General features: G+C 40.7%; 1 protein-coding gene across 2 annotated transcripts in view; it reads right to left on the bottom strand.

Annotated features, from left to right (window-relative positions):
- Nucleotides 1–18,314: 18,314 nt before the first annotated feature.
- LOC139929191 (protocadherin-15-like) overlaps nucleotides 18,315–19,061 on the bottom strand; it is a 140,296-nt gene continuing 139,549 nt past the window's right edge. Inside the window, exon 37 of one of the 2 annotated variants that reach the window (XM_071922011.2) lies at nucleotides 18,315–18,935. In XM_071922011.2, coding sequence (XP_071778112.2) covers nucleotides 18,315–18,935 — 621 coding nt within the window. The remainder of the gene's footprint in view (nucleotides 18,936–19,061) is intronic. The other variant, XM_078288689.1, reaches the window with a different exon arrangement.

Here is a 19,061-nt window from a genome sequence, read left to right as displayed (position 1 = left end):
TAAAAAGTAAATAAAACTATGGCCAAACAACAACATCAACCCTTGACAAATAGGCTTGACTGCAGCTCTCCATCACATCACAGATCAATGAAATCCAGACAGACACAAAATACATTGTGGGCAGCATTGCCACAAGGCCCTACTGTATCATAAATCACCGTTCAGACCACCATGCTACCAAACCACACAGGGCTTAGATTTAGGGTAGTCCTAAAGTGAATGATATCACTTATGCTCATACCCCTGTGAATGATTATGAGCTGAGGTCATGAATGACATTTTACATGTTGACAGTCTTTCCTAGCCTTGAACAATTTTCTGTAGTTGCAGATGTTTTTTTGCTGCCTCACTCTCCCTGATACATTGTGGAAATCTGTGATGACTCTCTCTCTCAGCCATCCAGAGTGTCTTACAACTGTCCAACACGCTGATGCCTCACATGCATTCCTGGAAAATTGTTATTCTGTTTTCAATTTAGCCACATTCAGAAATGTGCAATTTGGTTTTGCCAATAGACGTCACTGCAAGATTACATCCAATCCTCCTATCAACACCTCTGCTATTTTTGTCCGCAAACTTTTAAAGGTAGAAACTCTGGTTCTGGTTGGCCAAACCAGGGGCTTAAATTTAGCTCTTCTGCAGCAGCCCTCCTCTCTGGGAACCTTGGGCCATACAGGTTGCATAACTCTCCCTCTCAAGAGGTCTCCCTCTTTTTCTTTTTCTCCCTTGTCCTCCTTTCAGTAAACACCTCTACTTTGACAGGAGTGGCAATTTTCATCTCACTGATTGAAGAGTAAAGCTGCTGCTGGTCCGCCACACAGACTCCTGCCCTGCCCTCCCTTGCTCCCTCTCTCACTTTGTACTATCAGTCATTTAAAAGAACCTCCCCCATAATCTTAATCCTCCAAGTCTCAAGGCTTCTTAAAGAACTGAACCTGAGCACTCGGTGTCTCCTCTGGCCTGTTTTCATTACATTTCACTTGAGATACCAAGCGAAAGTGGCACAATTCTTAGTCACAAAAAAACTTTTTTCTAGATGAGTCATTTTCCCAGGAGCAGGATCTTGTGCACACATCTCTACATGCAAGGTAATTAGCTGTATATAGACACGTGGACAACAAATACAACTTGACTAGCTCAACCCTAAATGAGTTGACTTCTTGCAATAACACAAAGAACCACATCATTTCTCTTCCCTTAATCTGCCAGTAGCCTGTCCCTTTAATAGCACTGCTTAATTGTAATGACTGTGTCTGTTTGTCTTGGGATGAATGGGGCTCTTGGATAGGAGGGAGGCGGCAGGCCCAGACCACAGCAGCTAGGCTGGGCAGTGGTGACGACTAACAGCTCATCAGTATTGGAGACGGAGGGCACCTCATCAAAGGCCGAATCAACTAAACTGTCCCCCCGCAGATTAGAGCCGTGAGTGGCCGAAGCCTCGAAGCAATGACTTAGGATAATCTTAACCTCACCAAAGCCTTAACTAATATGAAGAGAAAACAGAAAACTAACCACAGATTGTGTCTAGACGGAACTTTAATCTACTCTGATGACTTATTCTAAGAACTTGCAGATGAGGATATTGACATCATTGGTCTAGTTTAAGAAGAAAATTACACGTACAGGCGCACACGCACAAATGCAGGATGCATATACACACGCATAAACAATCACAACAGTAGTAACAACCTTCATTTATATAGCACTTAGTGTTGTTGGCATAACACTGAAACTTTATGTTAGGTTTGTGGATAATATGTCCAAGTGGAAGCCTGAAAATGGCATGTAAATGTAAATGGAGTAATACTGAACATTTCTCAGTAGGGTAGTAGATTAAACCTATTAGCATCACTAGTATTACAGTATTACTAGTAGGCTATTACTATAATTAACAGTATTACTATTTGCTTATAATGAAACAGATTGGCATGGGAGCAATGTGTTAAGTATAGTATATTCAGCTTTTGCTAAATACGGTCTAGAATGGACTAGAAAAAAGGACTAAAAGGACTAGAATGAATATGAATTTGCCTCATATCCTGTATTTCAGTAGATGGACAAGACGTTGAGTAGCTACAACATGAGGATTTACTGCAGGGGTTACTCCAGACCGCAGTGCTTCATTCATCATGACGGTGTGATGATAAGAATATGTGTGATGATAGGAGCAAAACAACATGATTCCTTTACATTTCCCCCACTGCCTCAGTTGATGTTCCTTCATGATGAAAGCATCCCATAATCCCGCTGGAATGACAGTGGACAAAACATGGATAAGAGCGGGGAGGAAATTGCGGTACAAGCAGCCTGATGAGTGCTAGAGACATGGCCCAATGAATATGGTCTGATCTGTGTTTGCACAGGACCGAAGCATGCAGACTGAAGCTCAAAGCTCTTGCCTTTGTGTGTCAGAGGTGTGTACTGCATTGAGCAACCAGTCAAGGCTGGGATATCAACAGTGAGCCAGGCCAACAGGTGATTCAGGAGAAGACTTTTCTACAAAGATGGATTCCCATAGGATTAGTGGCTGACTTTTTTCCTTTTGCTTGTTTCCTCTCATAGATCCTAGAGGTGTGATCAAAATGACATTAACTAAGATCTGATGCGGATTATTGACAGGCAGAATCTCACTCACAATAAACATTTTTTTTCACTTGAGTTGAGCAAGGCAAGAGGTTTTGGATGATAATCTTTTCTTCCTCTCAGAAAGCGTCTAATTGCATTGGCTGGCAAGCCCACACAGAATGGTATGCAGTTATGAATGGTGTGTTTACGCAGGTCGTTTTTATGTGAAGTGTATGTTTGCTCTCATATTGCATATAATTTGCCCAATAACACTCACATCTGCTATTAACTTACCACAGAGTTACTTCAGGGAGAAACACTAGGGATTAACCCTTTATGTCCTGGTCTAGACTGCAATGAAACGTTTCAGAAAAAAAAAAAAAAAAAAGACATGTCATTTTTCTACTCTATTCAGAGAGGAATTAAATTGTAGGTTTGGAATTAAGAATTCAGCTCTTTTGGAGTACAGACATCCCAAACGTCATATTAAATTGCTGTTCTTGGGACTCCGCTTCAAATACCCAGTCGTCCAGTAGCCATTCAAACTGTCCCAGACGCCACAGACACAGATATTAAAAAGACATTCATGTCCAAAATCATTGTTACAGCAGCTGTAATAGGTGGATAGTGTCTCTTCCCATGGTCGTATTGTCCCTCGTCACAGAGCCATGGCTAAATCAGTGGCGCCACAGCCACAGAAGCAGGTAGTAATAAGGCCCTGGACGCTGGCCCATAGATGTGTTAGCTGATGTGTTACTCAGAGGGCCCCTATGAAAAGACCCCAGGCGCCTATCCCAGTGCCTGTCTCCACAGCACTAAGCGACCATTAGGCTGGATTTAAAGGGCAAGACATTTAGGCTGCTGTCATCTTGTGTCAGTCCACCACAGGGACCGCGCCGTGGTTAAACGGGCTCGTAAATAAACACCACACGCATACAGGCAGGGAGCTGGGCTGTGGCGGTGGTGGTGGGGTGGGGAGGTGTGTGTGTGTGTGTGGGGGGGGGGGGGGAGTCGACCGCAGGTTTGGACCAAGGCTACTTTCAACGCCCCTCACCCCACCCCCACCACCAGCTCTATGAAACGCTAGCCACGCCAGACCTAACCATCAGTTTCATAAGTCATCTACGAGACTCCAGACTGATGGCTCCCCACACAGTTACTTTCTCTCTCTCTCTCTCTCTCTCTGTTCTCCATCTTTCTTTTACATTCTCACTGACTTCCTCTCTCCTTTCTCCTATAGGCTTTTCTCCCCCTCCACGCCCACACCACGACCATGACCACCACCCCACCCTCCACTCTACTACCCCACCACACACACACACACACACACACACACACACACACACACACACACCTACACACACACACACTGTGTATCTGCCTTACACTGTCCCCTGGCTCTGCTCAAACCAACTAAAGAGGCAACACCACCATGGTGGCGACAGCAGTGATGGAAAAACTGAGGGCTTCTGAGCCCTGGGGTCTCTCCCTCCCCCACCCCTCCCCACCCCACCCCTCCCCACCCTCTGACGCTGTCTCGTTCTCGCTCTCCCTGTCTGTCTTCTTCTGGACTGGGGACCACACAGATGTTTCAAACCACATCCAAGCAGTCTGGCTGTGATGAGCACATTTGCACACAGCAGTGTAAGCTAACAATCTGCCAACAGCTAAAACGTCTCTGACTACGGCCTAGCTCTAATCTTTGTCTAAGACAACGGCCACTGGAACTAAAACTGAAGCTGGTTACGTAACTCTGGTAGACTTATTTGGAGACACACATAATGGCAAATTATCACATGGAATATGGGATGAGCTGTAGCTTTGGAGACATGGCGAACAACTTAATAGCTCTGGGTTGCCTGTTGAAGACTCAACTGTCAGCAGTAATGCTTTGATTATCAAAAATAAGGCCAAGCAAAACAATGTTTGCAGAAAGTCTTTGGTGTACGAAAGCATTCAGAGAAACTATTAAATTGAGCAATAAAGCCATGGATTAAGAATGTAATAGAGTCAGGAACCAGCTAAATAGTGTGATTCAGTGAAACTTTATTGAATAAAGGGGAATATAGCAAGAGGTAGTGTATGCCACGTCCTCTTTCAGCAATCAGCCATCTTTACCAGCCTCACAGACATCAATGCAAGTATGTCTCAACCCCTGCCATTTAAAACAGCTACTGTTTTAATGCACCAAAAACTAGTCAAACCCCTCAATTACTCTTCATGTGAATAGTGTGTGATTGTGTGTGTGTGGTGCGCATACTCATCTGAAGTCTGTGGTTTGGTATGGTTTGGCGGGTGTGGGAAAGTGTGGTTAGAACTACACTTACACAAATAGCGGTTTCAGTGTGAGCAGACAGTGAAATTCTCATTTTAAGACAACAACACAGTGTGTACCTCGAGGCTCGCCAATAGCCAAACCACACAATGTTTAAATCATTTTGGCTTAATTGCTTTTTAACAAGGCTCCCTACTGCGTTGACATTATACATTAACACTGTGGGTGCTGAAAGCTCACAGTCTGACAAGTCTGGCCACGTACAGCTGCGTCTGACTCAGAATAACATAAGAAAGGCTTTTTACGAAAAACTCCTTCATGTGCCAATTTATAAAATCAACAACAATGTAACAAAAAAAAACAAACCCAAAAAACATTTACTTCTGTTTGTATGCCTCAGTGCTTATTGAAAATCACTTTCTTTGATAGTGGCTTGAAGTCCTAGAATAAAGTTACTACTGAGTCTCTGATGGACTGTGCTTCCAATGCAGACATCCACTAGTTGGAAGAGATGTGGAATGAGATATGATCTGTCCTTGTATCCAGCGGTAGAGCGCTGCATGATACATGGTACAAACACAGGACTACGAGTCATAAACCCCTTCATTAGGAGAGGCAGACAGTGTGGAGCATGTATTTTACTACACACCCAACATTTCAGATAGAATATAACCTTTGGGCGGGATGTCATAGGAATGGGTGCACTGAGCTGCACGTCCTACTGTGTGTGTTTGTGTATGTGTGTACGACCTGTCTGTCAGTTAAACCTTACTTTGGGTTTGAGTACATTTCCAAAATAACAATGTGCAGCATAGAAATTATAAAGTACTCAAAATGTACAATATATGGTTATGGAAACCTAAAAACATCTGAAATTACTTTTAAAATGGCATTAAATCAGATGGCACGCGCTGTGCACACACAACGGTTGAAGAAGGTATAGAAATGTCAAAACAAAACATTCTGAGACATCCTAATATCCTTGAATTAGTTTGAAAGCAGGTCCCCAGATAGCTCTGGCTGTGGTCATCGGGCGCCTATTTTGGAGAGGCACAGTCTTAAATAGCTGCAGGAAATGAGGAGATGATGATGGACTTGAATCTACCCTCTGCCTAAGCACCGCTCTCCTAAAATAGGACTGATCTGTTGTCCTGTACATGCCAGAAAGAAAGAAACAAAATATACTGATTGAAACAGATGAAAACTAATGAGCCAGACAGGAGTAGCGACAGGTCACTGATACAAACATTTTCATCATAACCACATGTCTAAAGAGAGAGACACAAAACAGAATCAATTCATGTATAGCTGAAGTAATACAAAATTGGCTACCACCACCAAAATAGACAATAAAAAAAAACACAGATAAACAACAGCAGCAACAAAACAAGATAGCAGATAAGACTGCTGTCATCATTGTACACCTCAGAAAGACTCCAAATTTGACTTACTCCATTATTATATGTATTTTCATACTAATAAATTGGTCTTACAGAGTTATTAGCTTCATCATAGTAAACCAGTTACAGCATGTCCCCACTTAGTGGCGAGATAAAACCCACACACCATTAATGACTATCCATGCTACAGGATCTGTGCACAGTCTAAGGTCCATATAAGAAAAAACTCAAAGGAAGCAAGAACGTAATACTTGAATGTATCATCTTCCACTCAGTCAACACCACGTCTTTAGAAGTCATCTTCATCACATTTTTTGCCCTCTCATCTTGCAGGCCCATGTCAATGTCACAGCAGCAAGTTTCAGGCGCCATCTTGTGGCTATGTAGGTACAATGCCTGTGTAAACATGAGGTTAGGATGCATCATGAATGAATCAAACTAATTTAGAGCAGTAATTAAAAGCCAAGCATCAAACATGCTGTTTTACATGTTTTTATGTGTTTTTTTCCTCAGGTTCACTGTCAGTGTGAATCTCACAACATCACTTGATTTTCTTCCCTTGAATGCATCACATCACAGAGCTGAGAGCTGCTTGAATGACAGCTAGGCAGTGGATTTGATGTAATGATGACTAATGGCACTGGAAGCAGATGGCAATATATCTCTCAATCATCATCATATTTGTTATCGTCTCAGCACTGCTTTGCTGTTTTATGACCCAAAATTCAAATGGTCTGTAAATATATTCTATGTGACTGACAGGTGGAATATCCAGCGACAGAGAGATGATTAGCATTTCAAACCTATGACAAATATTCATCGAGCCTCATCCTTCAAGAGGAGCAGAGGTGGAATGAATAATTGTGAATACTTCACATCCAGAAACTTCTGATAGGAACTCGTACTGGCCCCAAGGTTGGCTGGCTGAACAAGTTGCATGGCATGCACATAATATTAGGCTGTAGGCCCGCATGTGAATAACCTGAGAGGAGTGTTTTACTTACTTTTATATTATTCGCAATACCTTGATGGAGGTAATTTATGAGCTGAAGTTAGTAGACAAGAATGAGCCTCTCTCTCTCCCTTTCTCCCATTGTCCCTTTCTCCCTTCCTTCTCCTGTCCAGACACAGCCGGCCAACACTTGCTGCTCACCTGAGCTCAATTACCTTGATCACCAACCCACAGTATAAAAGCCCTCCTAGCCAACATGCCTCATTTGACAGCAATTCCAGACTCTGAGCCAAATAGCCACAGAGTCTGCCCGGTCCTCTGACCCTCCTCATCCATTTCTTCCCCTTCTCTACACTTCCAATAAAATCCCTGCTACCCATGCACTGTTATCCCATCACTCATTCGAGTGTTGTCCAGCAACTTCTTTTTAAAGAAAATATAGCTCATGATGTTCTTGCTGGCCATTTACCACCGCTATCCATTCCTCAGTGTGCCTCTCTGTGGGAAATTTAGTTCGAGATGCTTCCATGGGGTCAAGTAGGGATTCCTAAAGATATTCTCAGTTGGCCTCTCCTGCTATCTGTCCCATCGGAGCTTGGATCCCACCACACTCCTGAGGAAATCTAATTAGTAAGCAGTGATGTGCTGAAGTCTGAAGCAGCCAGGTTAAGTGGAATCTTAATCGGTGGCTGAGCCCAGGGCAAAACTGAAAAGGTGAGAGCCAAATTGATCACCAGGAAAATGAGGGCCTCTGGATGCCCTGAAGAGAATTCACAGAATGTTTATGAATTGCAATTAAGTGTGGTTAATCAAGTTATTGCCAATGGGGATGCTTTGATGAATTTAGCATCGATCAGGAGTGGCCAAAGCTTATACAGTACCATCACTTGTCAGCAGGATTAATGAACTATTGAGAGCTCCAAAAACATTACAACTCAATAACTGCCTCAGCTCTATAAGCACTGCAAAAAAGGGCACAAGAACAATAGGAGCTGCAATATGTAACTTCATCTGGCACTGACAAAGCAAAAAAGGGCAAAACATACTTGTGCCTCATCTCTCCATCTTCTATAATGTAAGAGAATTTATCAACCACAATTCTGTATGCATCTTGCGTAAGGGAGTATCAGGGAGTTTTCCTCCAAAATGTAGGGGAGACCGGGGCTGGCTGCCACCTTTTGCTCTCATATAGATTTGTCAGTCAGTGTATCTCACAAAATATGTTTTAACATCAGCAGAAAACTTAAAGTCTTAGATTGGAATGGATATCTCTTTGCACTTTTACAACTTGTTACTTTTTTGTTTTTCATGTGAGAGACACAACACAGACATGAATCTTAAAATGTGTAAAACAGCTGATGCGATTATATCTATCAAATAAGTATTGATACAAGACTGTATCCATAAGATTTTTCTATTACATTCCACAGTTTAACACCACAAGGTAAGTGCCATCATAGAAAGCAACACATTATTTACAGCTACACAGCAACAAAAGAATTTAGAGCATTTAGAACAGAAATGAAATGAAATGAAAAGCATATAAAACAGAAATCACATCCTCTTTCATGCAACAAATAAGAGGTGTGTGTGCGTGCGTGCGTGTATGCGTGTGCACGTGTGACAAATCCTCCGCAACAGGACAGCTATCAGCATGAACCTTGCTTACATTCAAAGAAAATCATCAAAGCTTCAACTTGGTAGTCAGAATCAAAGGATTCACAGCGTGACAACCAGCCCAAAATGCACTGAGACAACCAACCCCATTTGACCTTTTTGACCTAACTTTTTAGCTACCGTCCACATGGCTAAACCTAGCAACTCAGAAATAGGCTTAAATTAAAGCAAACCAGCTCCCCTTTTGAAATATGTGTTTATGGATATAGAGGTCATACAGACTTTTATTAAGAAAACACTACAAAGTTAAACATTTATTCTAACCCATAAAAAACACACAAATTACCCTCACCTCAAGGTTTTGTGGCTTATCAAAGCGATGACCAGATGGGTATGTGCAGAACAAGAGGCTGCATTTTTGGCATGAACAGTATTGCACAGCGCCCTCTAGTGTGGTTGTGATCAGCACTTCAACAACCAACCCATGTAGACAGGCAGCCCCAGTCTCACCAACAACATTGCACTATTCCCATCTGTCCCCATGCTGGCTGCTGTTCACACAAAAAGGGGAAGACATGGTTTGGTTTGATGAATCAAACGCCAGTGCTCAGTGAATGACAAAAATATTGACACACCTGATGCATGGCATGAGTATGAACATGAATTTACAGTTTGGGCACACAAAACACACAACTCACACTGCCTCTGTAACTGTATTTGCCCTTAGGTTCATAAAATGTATGGTAATATGTAAGTCACTCACTGTCTTCAATTGTATTCATATCCTCAATGGATATTTACAATACTCATCAAATATACAAAAGTATAGGCTATAAATAAATAACTTTAAGATCTAAGTGGTGGAATAGATGATCTTATTTTGGGGTTAGGTTTTAAAGGAAATGAAGAGTCCTGCCCTCCAGGTCTGAGCCTGCAATAAGCAATGGTGACGGATAGGTATTATGAGGAGTTTCCTCCTGCCTCCGTTTGGGATTTGCGATAATCTCCTTTAGAATGAGTCATGGGTAGATTACCATATTGCCCGCTGTAGGCCAGGATATCCTATATAGGCTATGCTAATAGGTGAAACTCAGGCAGATCCCCAGTGGACTTGGAATGAGAATAGTGTTCATGTACCTGGGAAGCACATTCCTGAGAAAGTTGAAATGGTATTATTATATTACCCACTCCCACTGTGCAGGGACTCATAGGAAATACATTTTACTTACATATAAAGTTACATGGTTATGTTATGGCTTCACCTATCAAACATCTCTTAACATATCTATGTCATATTTCCATGTGATACAAGTGTGGTGCAGTCGTATTTGCTTTTTCACACACACCCATAAGTAAAGATCAACAAACATGGGCTTACAATTCAAATAGTGTTGCTAATACTGTGTCTGCACATGATAGTGCAAAAACCTCAGATTCCTTATGTGGGGTGGGGACCCCTGTTTTAATCTAGACAATTATCAGTGTACTATCTCTTTACACATTACGTGTTTGCTTAGTTGCTAAGGAAGCTTGAATCATTTAAAAGCTATTGTATTTTATCCTTGATATTTTTAGGAGGAGTGTGTTAAAATTCTGTTCTCAAAATACTTGCTATATTCACAAAACATTTTTTCAGGACAGTTTGTCATTGTCCTGCAGAAACTTTATATACCAGTGTAGCGTTTTTATACTGCAATTGACAACACACATTGTTTTCCACTTGAAAAAACTCTTTCAGAACCCAGAGAGCAAAGCTTTTCTCAAATTCCTGAAATGTTGACTATTTGGAGAAGTGATGTTTTCAAAGAACATTATAATAAGACTTCGAAAGTATCAATTGCAGCAGGGAACCATTAGTCCATATTACATTTCATACTCTTGGTCCTTGGATATTTGAAAAGAAACAATTCGTTTTAATGAAATCCAATTCCTATTGAGTTTATGTTCTTATTTTACATTCGCTATGAATATTTGATTACGCTGTGATTCAATATTGATGCATTTCTGTGAAGATGCTTCCACTTTCTCTTCCTGTCAAATTGAATGTTACCATATCAGGAGCACTGAGGCTCGATCTGCTACAGCTACACTACACACTTGGCAAACCAATGAATTTGTCCACTTGTTAGAAAGAAGTCAGGAGTATCTGAATGCATGCATGAGCTCATTGCACTGATTAAACTAAGGGTCAGAAACAAGGCGTCAAAAGGCCAATTAGAATAAGCACGCTGTCACAAGCTAGCAGAGAGAGAACCCAACCCTTCACCTTATGTCTGGTGCACACAAGCATCTTCTAACTTTGCAAACTCCCTGGTGTACGAATAATCGGCCTCCTAAGGCCAGATTTCCTTTGAGTCTTCTCAGATTTATGAATCTCTATGAGGCAGAGCAGTATTTTTCCGTCATGATTTGCATCCATGGGTCTATTACAGTATTACTGTTGCAGAAAAATGCAGATATAAAATTACATTTAAATGAACGCTGACGTGAAGATTATATGGTATGGGGGTAATAGACATACTGCATCAGATCGTTGCCATGACCAGTTGAATTTCTATCTGGTTTACTAGACCTGTAATAACATAAATTAAGCCAAAACCATAGCAAGCATAAGAACTTACTGAAAGAAACTTACTTACGCTTTATTTTACAGCCCACTAATTATGGTGTAACTAGTTTGTAATTATGGGGTACTAATAAAATAACAATGCTGTAGTTACAGGGTAACAAAACAAGAAGTCCGGGAATTAAGGGATAACAATTTTGTAATTATGAGAGATTTATAAGGTAGTTATGGTGTAACTATTTTTGTAATTACTGCATACTTAAAAAATAATTACAGGGTACAATAACGTAATTAGGGGGACAAAACAAATGTTATCGGTGCTTGTTCCCCGTAGTTATGGAGTAAGTACAAGGTGTACTGTAATTACAAACTAGTTACACCGTAATTAGCGGGCTGTAAAATAAAGTGTCACCATAGTAATAATAATTTGTTTGGGTTTTTTATATATTAGAAGCAAAATTGAAAACAGACACATTTAGAATAAATATTGATTATACTGTTAGTAATAGAGGTATAGAAAATGGTATGGCCCACATATATTTGCTAATTCCATTACACTTTCACTGCTTTAGGCTACAGGTTACCCATAACTGCAGGAATAAAGATGTGTTTTGAAGAAATGTGCAAAGACACTGTAACAGTAGTGTGCAAATAAATCTATTCAAATAAAATGATTCAGTTGTTCACTTCTGTAAGTGGATAGGAAGATGACAGGAGTTCAGAACTGGACTGCAGGTGAGAGGGCAGTCAAGCAGGGCTTTGGCTCATCTCCTTCTGTTTGGCAGGTCTGTTGGAGTGGCGTCTCTGGTGTTGCAGCCATGTTGTCAGCAGATTTCTTGTTCTTCCCCCGGAATATGCGGGATAGCCAAGAAAAAAAGCCACGCTTCTTCTTCTTCTTCTTTGGTTTTGTCAACAGGCTGTCTTTGGCACTGGAACTCTGAGGTCCTGTAGGATTGACCAGTTGGACGGGTGAAAGTGTTTTTTCCAGGGTCAGACCGGACAGATCCTTGATGTCCTTAACAGTTTCAACCACAAGGCTTGGTGGAGCTTTGACCTCAACCTGGATGGCTGGAGCCTGGGACTCCTGAAGCAGGTTGGTTGATCCTTCCTTCAGCAGGTGGATCAGGGTGTTTTCAGCAAGAGAGATGGGGAGAGCCTCCTCTGAGGTGGAGTTATTGTCAGGTCCAGCAGAGAGGACAGTGACTTTTGTTCCCTCGCAACATTCAGGTTGATGCAGGACGGTGACAGAGCTTTCAGCAGCGGCTTCAGTCTGTGCACAAGAGTTGACCGTTTCCCTCTTGATGATAACAGGACATTGTTCGTCCTCCATCTCCAAGTCCTGGAGGAACAGCATCAGTTTAGAATCAGCTTTGACGATTAGCTCCCATTCATCAAGATGATCTTGAGTAGGGGCATGGTGTGCAGCGCAGGCAGCCATAAATGTAGAACTCACTGTTGAGGAAGCATAGATGTGCTTTTCACCAAGTTCCTCCTCCTCCAGGAGGACTGAGAGGAACTGCATCAGGTGAGAATCAGTGCTGACTAGTGGTTCCCATTTGTCAAGATGGTTCAGAGTTGGCCCATGCTGTGGGGAGCAGTCAACTACAAATCTAGAGAGATGTGATGAAGCGGAGAGGAGCTTCTCACCAAATCCCTCCTTCTCCAAGTCAAAGTGGGATTTGACCAGTGGCTCCCACTCATCCAGGCAGCCCAGAGTGGATCCACAGGGTGAGCAGCAGTCAGCCACAAATCCAGATGTGTCACATGGGGGAGCATAGAGGTATCTCTTCCCAACTGCCTCCAGGTGGTAGTCATCATCAAAACCAAAGGGGGAGCGCTAAAGCAGCCTCAATCTCTCAATGATTTTGAAGTCATCAGTCATTTGAGCCTCATGGGATGGAGCCTCAACAAGGCGGAGCAGGTTGGATTGAGCCTCAACATGCTGAGCTGGGTGGATGGATGCTCCAGCATTTCCTACAGCTGTGTCCTCGGTCATGAGTGGAGACTCTTTCTCTGTGGGTCTCCTTTGTCCATATCCAAGGGAAGTTTACATGCTGATGAAGCCACATTGGCTATTGGTTCCCATATATTGAGGCTCTCAAATCCACAAGCGGATTTGGAGCCGAGACCAACAGCAGACTGAGGTGAAAGGTCACAGTCGAGCTCAGCAGTCACTCCAGAGAAACTAGAGGCTTCAGCATAAAGGTACTGCTCCTTATTCAGGACTTTCACAAATATGCAGTTGATGTTTTCATGGCGATCGTCATTAAGGGCATTGAGTCGAGCGACCATTTGCATGGATGCTGAAAGAAATGCAATGGCAACATCTTAATAATCAAATAACCATAAGGCCACCTGATGTAGCTTCAAACTTTGATGACAGAGATGTCCCACTTCGCACATGGTTTATAAACTACACATGATTAAAAAACACATAACTGAATGTTTGGAATTTGTATTAAGATACCATATTTTTTATGAGGAAAACATCTATTTAACTGCTAATCCATATTACACTTTCACTGTTTTAAGCCACGAGTTAGCTCACTGTAATCTTACTACTACCTACTACTATTACTGCTATATATTACTATTAGCTATTACTACTACCTACTATCATATCTGAGGGGATAGGGAAATAAAAAGAAAATGTATTCATCTTCAAGTCAGCTTTTCAGGTGTAGAATTTATTTTTTCCAGAACAACCCGTGCATCAACCCATGTAGTTAATAGAAACATGGGTAGCACTTTACAGTGGCCTTTTTCCAGTCCATGAACCTTTAAACACCAATTTGTTTAGTCCCCACCTAATTATGTTATTGTACCCTGTAATTATTTTTGAAGTATGCGGTAATTACAAAAACAATTACACCATAACGACTTTATAAATCTCTCATAATTACAAAATTGTTACCCCTTAATTACTAGACTTCTTGTTTTGTTACCCTGTAACTACAGTATTGTAATTTTATTAGTACCCCATAATTACAAACTAGTTACACCGTAATTAGCGGGCTGTAAAATAAAGTGTTACCGAACTTACTACCAGGCACAAAATTGAGGATATTGTTGATTTCTTAAAGTGTGCATTCCTACTGCAGAACTAGGCCTTTTGTACAAGCTTTCATGACCTCAGTTATTCAGATATAGAATATTAAAGGGGAAAGCCCCTGAATATCTGCTTTCATGTTATCTGTATGCCCACTGAAAAATACATTTTAAGTAGGTCTATTGAGAATAATTTAGAGAAGATGGAAAAAAATATGTTTACACTGCTTAAGATTATTTTCCAAGGATATGGGTATATTTTGAGGTTATGAACTCATAGCACTACAATTAAGGGCAGTTTGAGTAAAAAAAGTCAAACAAGTAACCTCTGTCTTCACAAAGTCAGTCAATTGGTCAGGCATTCAATCCATCAATCCGTCAATCAATCAATCAGTCAATCAGCCAATCAGTCAGTCAACCAATCAACCTGCCAGTATTGAAATTAGCATGTAATGGAAGTCATCTGAAGCTACAGTGGCAGGCATAAACAAAAGTGTAAGAAGAAATTAATGTTATGCACACGCACACATGACACACACACAAGCAGACAGTTTTTTGTCTGTATTGTCTAACTTTCAATCGCTTCTCTCTTTGGATTTGACAAGTTTGTATGTGTGTGTGTGTGCATGTGTGTGTGAGTGTGTGTATGACGGAGAGAGACAGACAGAGAGAGAAAAAAAATGAGAGAGAGAGAGAGAAATTTTGCATAACCATTGGCAAACAATATCAATCAGTCCCATTAGGATTAAGAGGGATTGGGGGATGGAAAATGTATTTGTGTAGTATTTTATTTGAACAACCAAATTAATATTTTAAATCTCATCTACTGATCTGTGTATGTTAAACCATTGTCTAAGGATGCAATTAGAATAGAATTTCTGGATTTAGACAAAAGCTGTTTTCCGATTGTAAGCAATCAGTGCTGTGGCCTACATCCCACTAGGATATATTTTATTTATTTTTTTATTTTTTTCCCAGAGAGGAGCTCTGGGCATTGTGAAAATGTTTTCAACAAATACTGTGTAACTGTTAAAAAGAACCAATTTTGAAATTGGTTGGATATTACTTGTGGTTTAAAACCTTTTTTTATAATGTACGGTTATATGTTTGGTTATGATTTATTATTAAGATTTTAATTTATTCCTTTTCACTTTAATGGACAATTTAAGGTTCTGTGGCTTTTTCTGTAGATCAGTGTATTTGAATTATTGATGCAAATGACCACTTTGTTTCTTCAGTTTTTTCTCTATATGAGAGACAACCAGAATTTTGTGATACTGAACAGTAAAGGAACTTCAGATGAGCTTAGATCATTTTTGTAGGTCATGCCGATACGATATGCTCATGTTGTTTGAATATGAAATGGAAAGGGCAAGTAAATCCCATTTGAAGAGACTTTCCACAGAGGTATGTCCAGTGTCCAATGCTATAATTTGATCAAGGCACTGGTATAATCAGGGTGAAAAAAAAAGTGTTTTAAAAAAGCCTATTTATTGGTTGGGATATAATCCTGTAATAGACGCAGTAGGAAACCCTTGGAATATTTGTTGACACTGTTTTAATCCAATTCATCCCAAGAGGATATTCAAAATAGGAGATTGATAAAGCTTTACCTCCAAGTACGTCCTTGTGTTTGAGAAGACAGAGGGCACAGATTTATATCTACTGCTAATTCATATTTTTTTGTTGGTTGTGAATGCTGATTTTTTTATGCAATGCTCGTTCACTGTAAAATAACACAATGTTTTATAAGAAAATTGTCAAAATACATCAAATGACAAATTTTATGAAGAAACCTGTTTCAGTGAGCTCCATCTGCAATAGTTGTGTACAATGCAATTCTCAAAGTAGGGGTGGGTTTGTGTGTGTGTGTGTGTGTGTGTGTGTGTGCGTACACAGAGTGGTGGGGGTTGCTCTGGATAGACTACATGTACGAGGGAGATCCCAATCTTCACTGGGATAATACACGCATTAATACACAAATTAATCCACACAAGCAGGTTTTGCATACTTAACTGTTGGAAAGGACATAATTGACTGTTAAAAAACAGGTTCATCTTCATGCATTTTTGCTGGTCTTGCTGCCAAGGTTGTTTTTTTTCCATCAGCACAGAGCAGAGATCTGTTTTGATCCTTTAGGACACCCAGCTTGTTGTGGTGGGAACAAGGTTCCCTCTTGACCTATTTTCAGAGCAGCTTTTCAACCTACTTCACTCTGGCATTCAGCTCCAGCTAGTTTGTGAACTTCAGCCAACAAAGAATTCTGTGAACTTGATTGGCATTCTCACAGTTTGATTGACTACAGGACATTTTTGTAAATGTCATTCTGGATGTGCAAGATGTGTCAATCTCTCTGATAAACCCAGTAACAGACAGAGAGAATGTGTTTGAGATTTTGAATGCCTTCTGCCTGTTTGGTTATAATCACAGAGTCATCCGTGTCTCTTGAAACAACAGGTTTTTTTTCAGTTTGTGTTGACAGGTGAGAAACCGGGCTCAAGAAGGTTTCTCAGACTTCCCAACAGACTTCCCAGCGGTTTTCAGAGACAGTTTATCCGTATCCCCGTGGTTGGTGACCTGCCATTGCTCTTTTCCAAAGTGAAAGTCCACTCCGCAGAGAAGAGGCCTCCTTCTGACAGACCTCTCTCGTGGTATTGTATTTTTATGAGCTTACTGCTGAGTCCTAGTGCTGCACTACCTTATATTCTAATTTTATCTCTATTATAGACTGTCAAGGACTCAATTATTTGTTCGACTACAATTAATCTTCATATCCTTAAACTTTTCGAAACTGTGGGCTACTATTAACATTCTCCTTGTTGCAAAAGTACCTCAAGGTTAAGTGGTGGGATGTTGCGACAGGATTGAAATAGTCAATGCCTGCAATTATGATGCTTCACAATACACAGCAAAATAGGTTAGAACTTTATTGTTGAGTCTGATACATTATTTGGTAGTCTTTCTCCCAAGTATGGGACCTGATGTGTCAATTAATAAAAGTTCATGAACAGAGTGAATCTGCATCATGTAAAGGGGTTGAAAATACCACATTCTGTAGTTACAAATGTCTATATAAAACACTGTGAAAATGATATTTCAATATGTCATATTTCATTGTCGAAATACAGTTCTGACAGACATGTATGTATTATGTCTTTAATGTCATATGTTAGAATTTCCATCCTCTCTGTTAGATACAAAATAGACAAAAATAATTTCATATATTTTCAGATAAATTTTCAAAATCATTGTCAAGTGATCACAACATAAAATAATCAATGACAATCTTCATTATTTGCAAATAAAACGCTGTTAGCAAAATAAGCTTTTCACTGCATCATATATATAATCACAATTTCATCATATGTTCACCATGATTTCTCTGTAAATATCTGTAACAAAAGAAACATTTTGCTTCCACAGCCAAATGAATGACAATCTCTATATGATCTGTGTTTCAGAACCTCTGACTCAAAACAAAACAAAACAAAACATGAAATCACTGAATGAGAGCGGCCCATCTTGTTTAGAATATAGAATTCAATTACAGTCTAGCACAGTTCTCATAAAATTTCACATTTCTTTGAGGCACTCATTGCCTTGCAGCTCTATGTCCCCATCTGTAGTAGCCCTGTCTGTGTTAAACGCTTGATAGAAGAAACTTTCAACATATCACGTCTCATCGAATCATTCACAAGAAATAACAAAATTTGACCATAAGTGCAGTCACCTGTCTTGGACAGTGATTAGTGCTTATCCAGCTGAGGCACACAATCCATTTTTTTTTATGTTTATTTTCTCAACAAAAACAAAAAAGCATGGCAAACATATAAAATGCAAAATGCAAAATGACAAAAAAAAGTTATGAAAACTAATCTCCTCCATGGCCAGTCAGAGTTTTGTCATTGGTATGTGCAAGCTGTTCCAGGGTCCCATCCATAACTCCTCCTCGTCTGATAATGTGTGGTCACTGTGGGACTCCAGTGTCTCCCCACCTTCCTTGTGGTTGTCCACAGAAGTCTCTTGCTCGTCAGTGACACACGAGCCACTGCTGTTTCTGTCAATCAGGGCCTTGGCAATATTGGTTTTGGACCCAAAACTTTTAAGACCTGTGATGCTGGATCCCAGTGAGCCACAGGAGGGTTGGGTGTTGAGGTTGACGTCCACATTAGAGGAAACGCATGTACCTGTACCATTTCCTGTGTCGTTTCCCGTGCCCCCAATGCTATTAATGGGGGGTGGTTCTTCATGAGTCACACCCAGCTTGTCTAGTTTTTTAAACTGCTTGCCCAGCCGGCATGGAGAGCCCACCTTGAGGTTGTTGGGGTGGGGCAGCCGCCTGGTTCGGACAATAGTGCCATTCTGGGCGAGGTAGATGTTCCCGTTGATGTTACTGTGGCTGTTGACATTGGAGAGTCGGTTCCGCTGGGTCTCTGTAGTGCTCTCCTCTCCTGTGGAGCTGGTCTCATACTCTCGATCTACCACCAGCTTAATCCGCTTCTTTCTCCCGGGCTAAAAAGATCAGAGAAGGGATCAATATCAATATACAGTTAATTTGCAATTCATGTGCAACTTTCACAGAGGAACAATTAAGAAAATGCAAATAGAAGCTTCATAAGACATTACAGGATAGCATTG

This window comes from Centroberyx gerrardi, chromosome 15 (assembly GCF_048128805.1).
Source record: "Centroberyx gerrardi isolate f3 chromosome 15, fCenGer3.hap1.cur.20231027, whole genome shotgun sequence".
Taxonomy (NCBI): domain Eukaryota; kingdom Metazoa; phylum Chordata; class Actinopteri; order Beryciformes; family Berycidae; genus Centroberyx; species Centroberyx gerrardi.
Note: the sequence above shows the minus strand (reverse complement) of the source record. Positions and strands in the feature narration are given on the sequence as shown.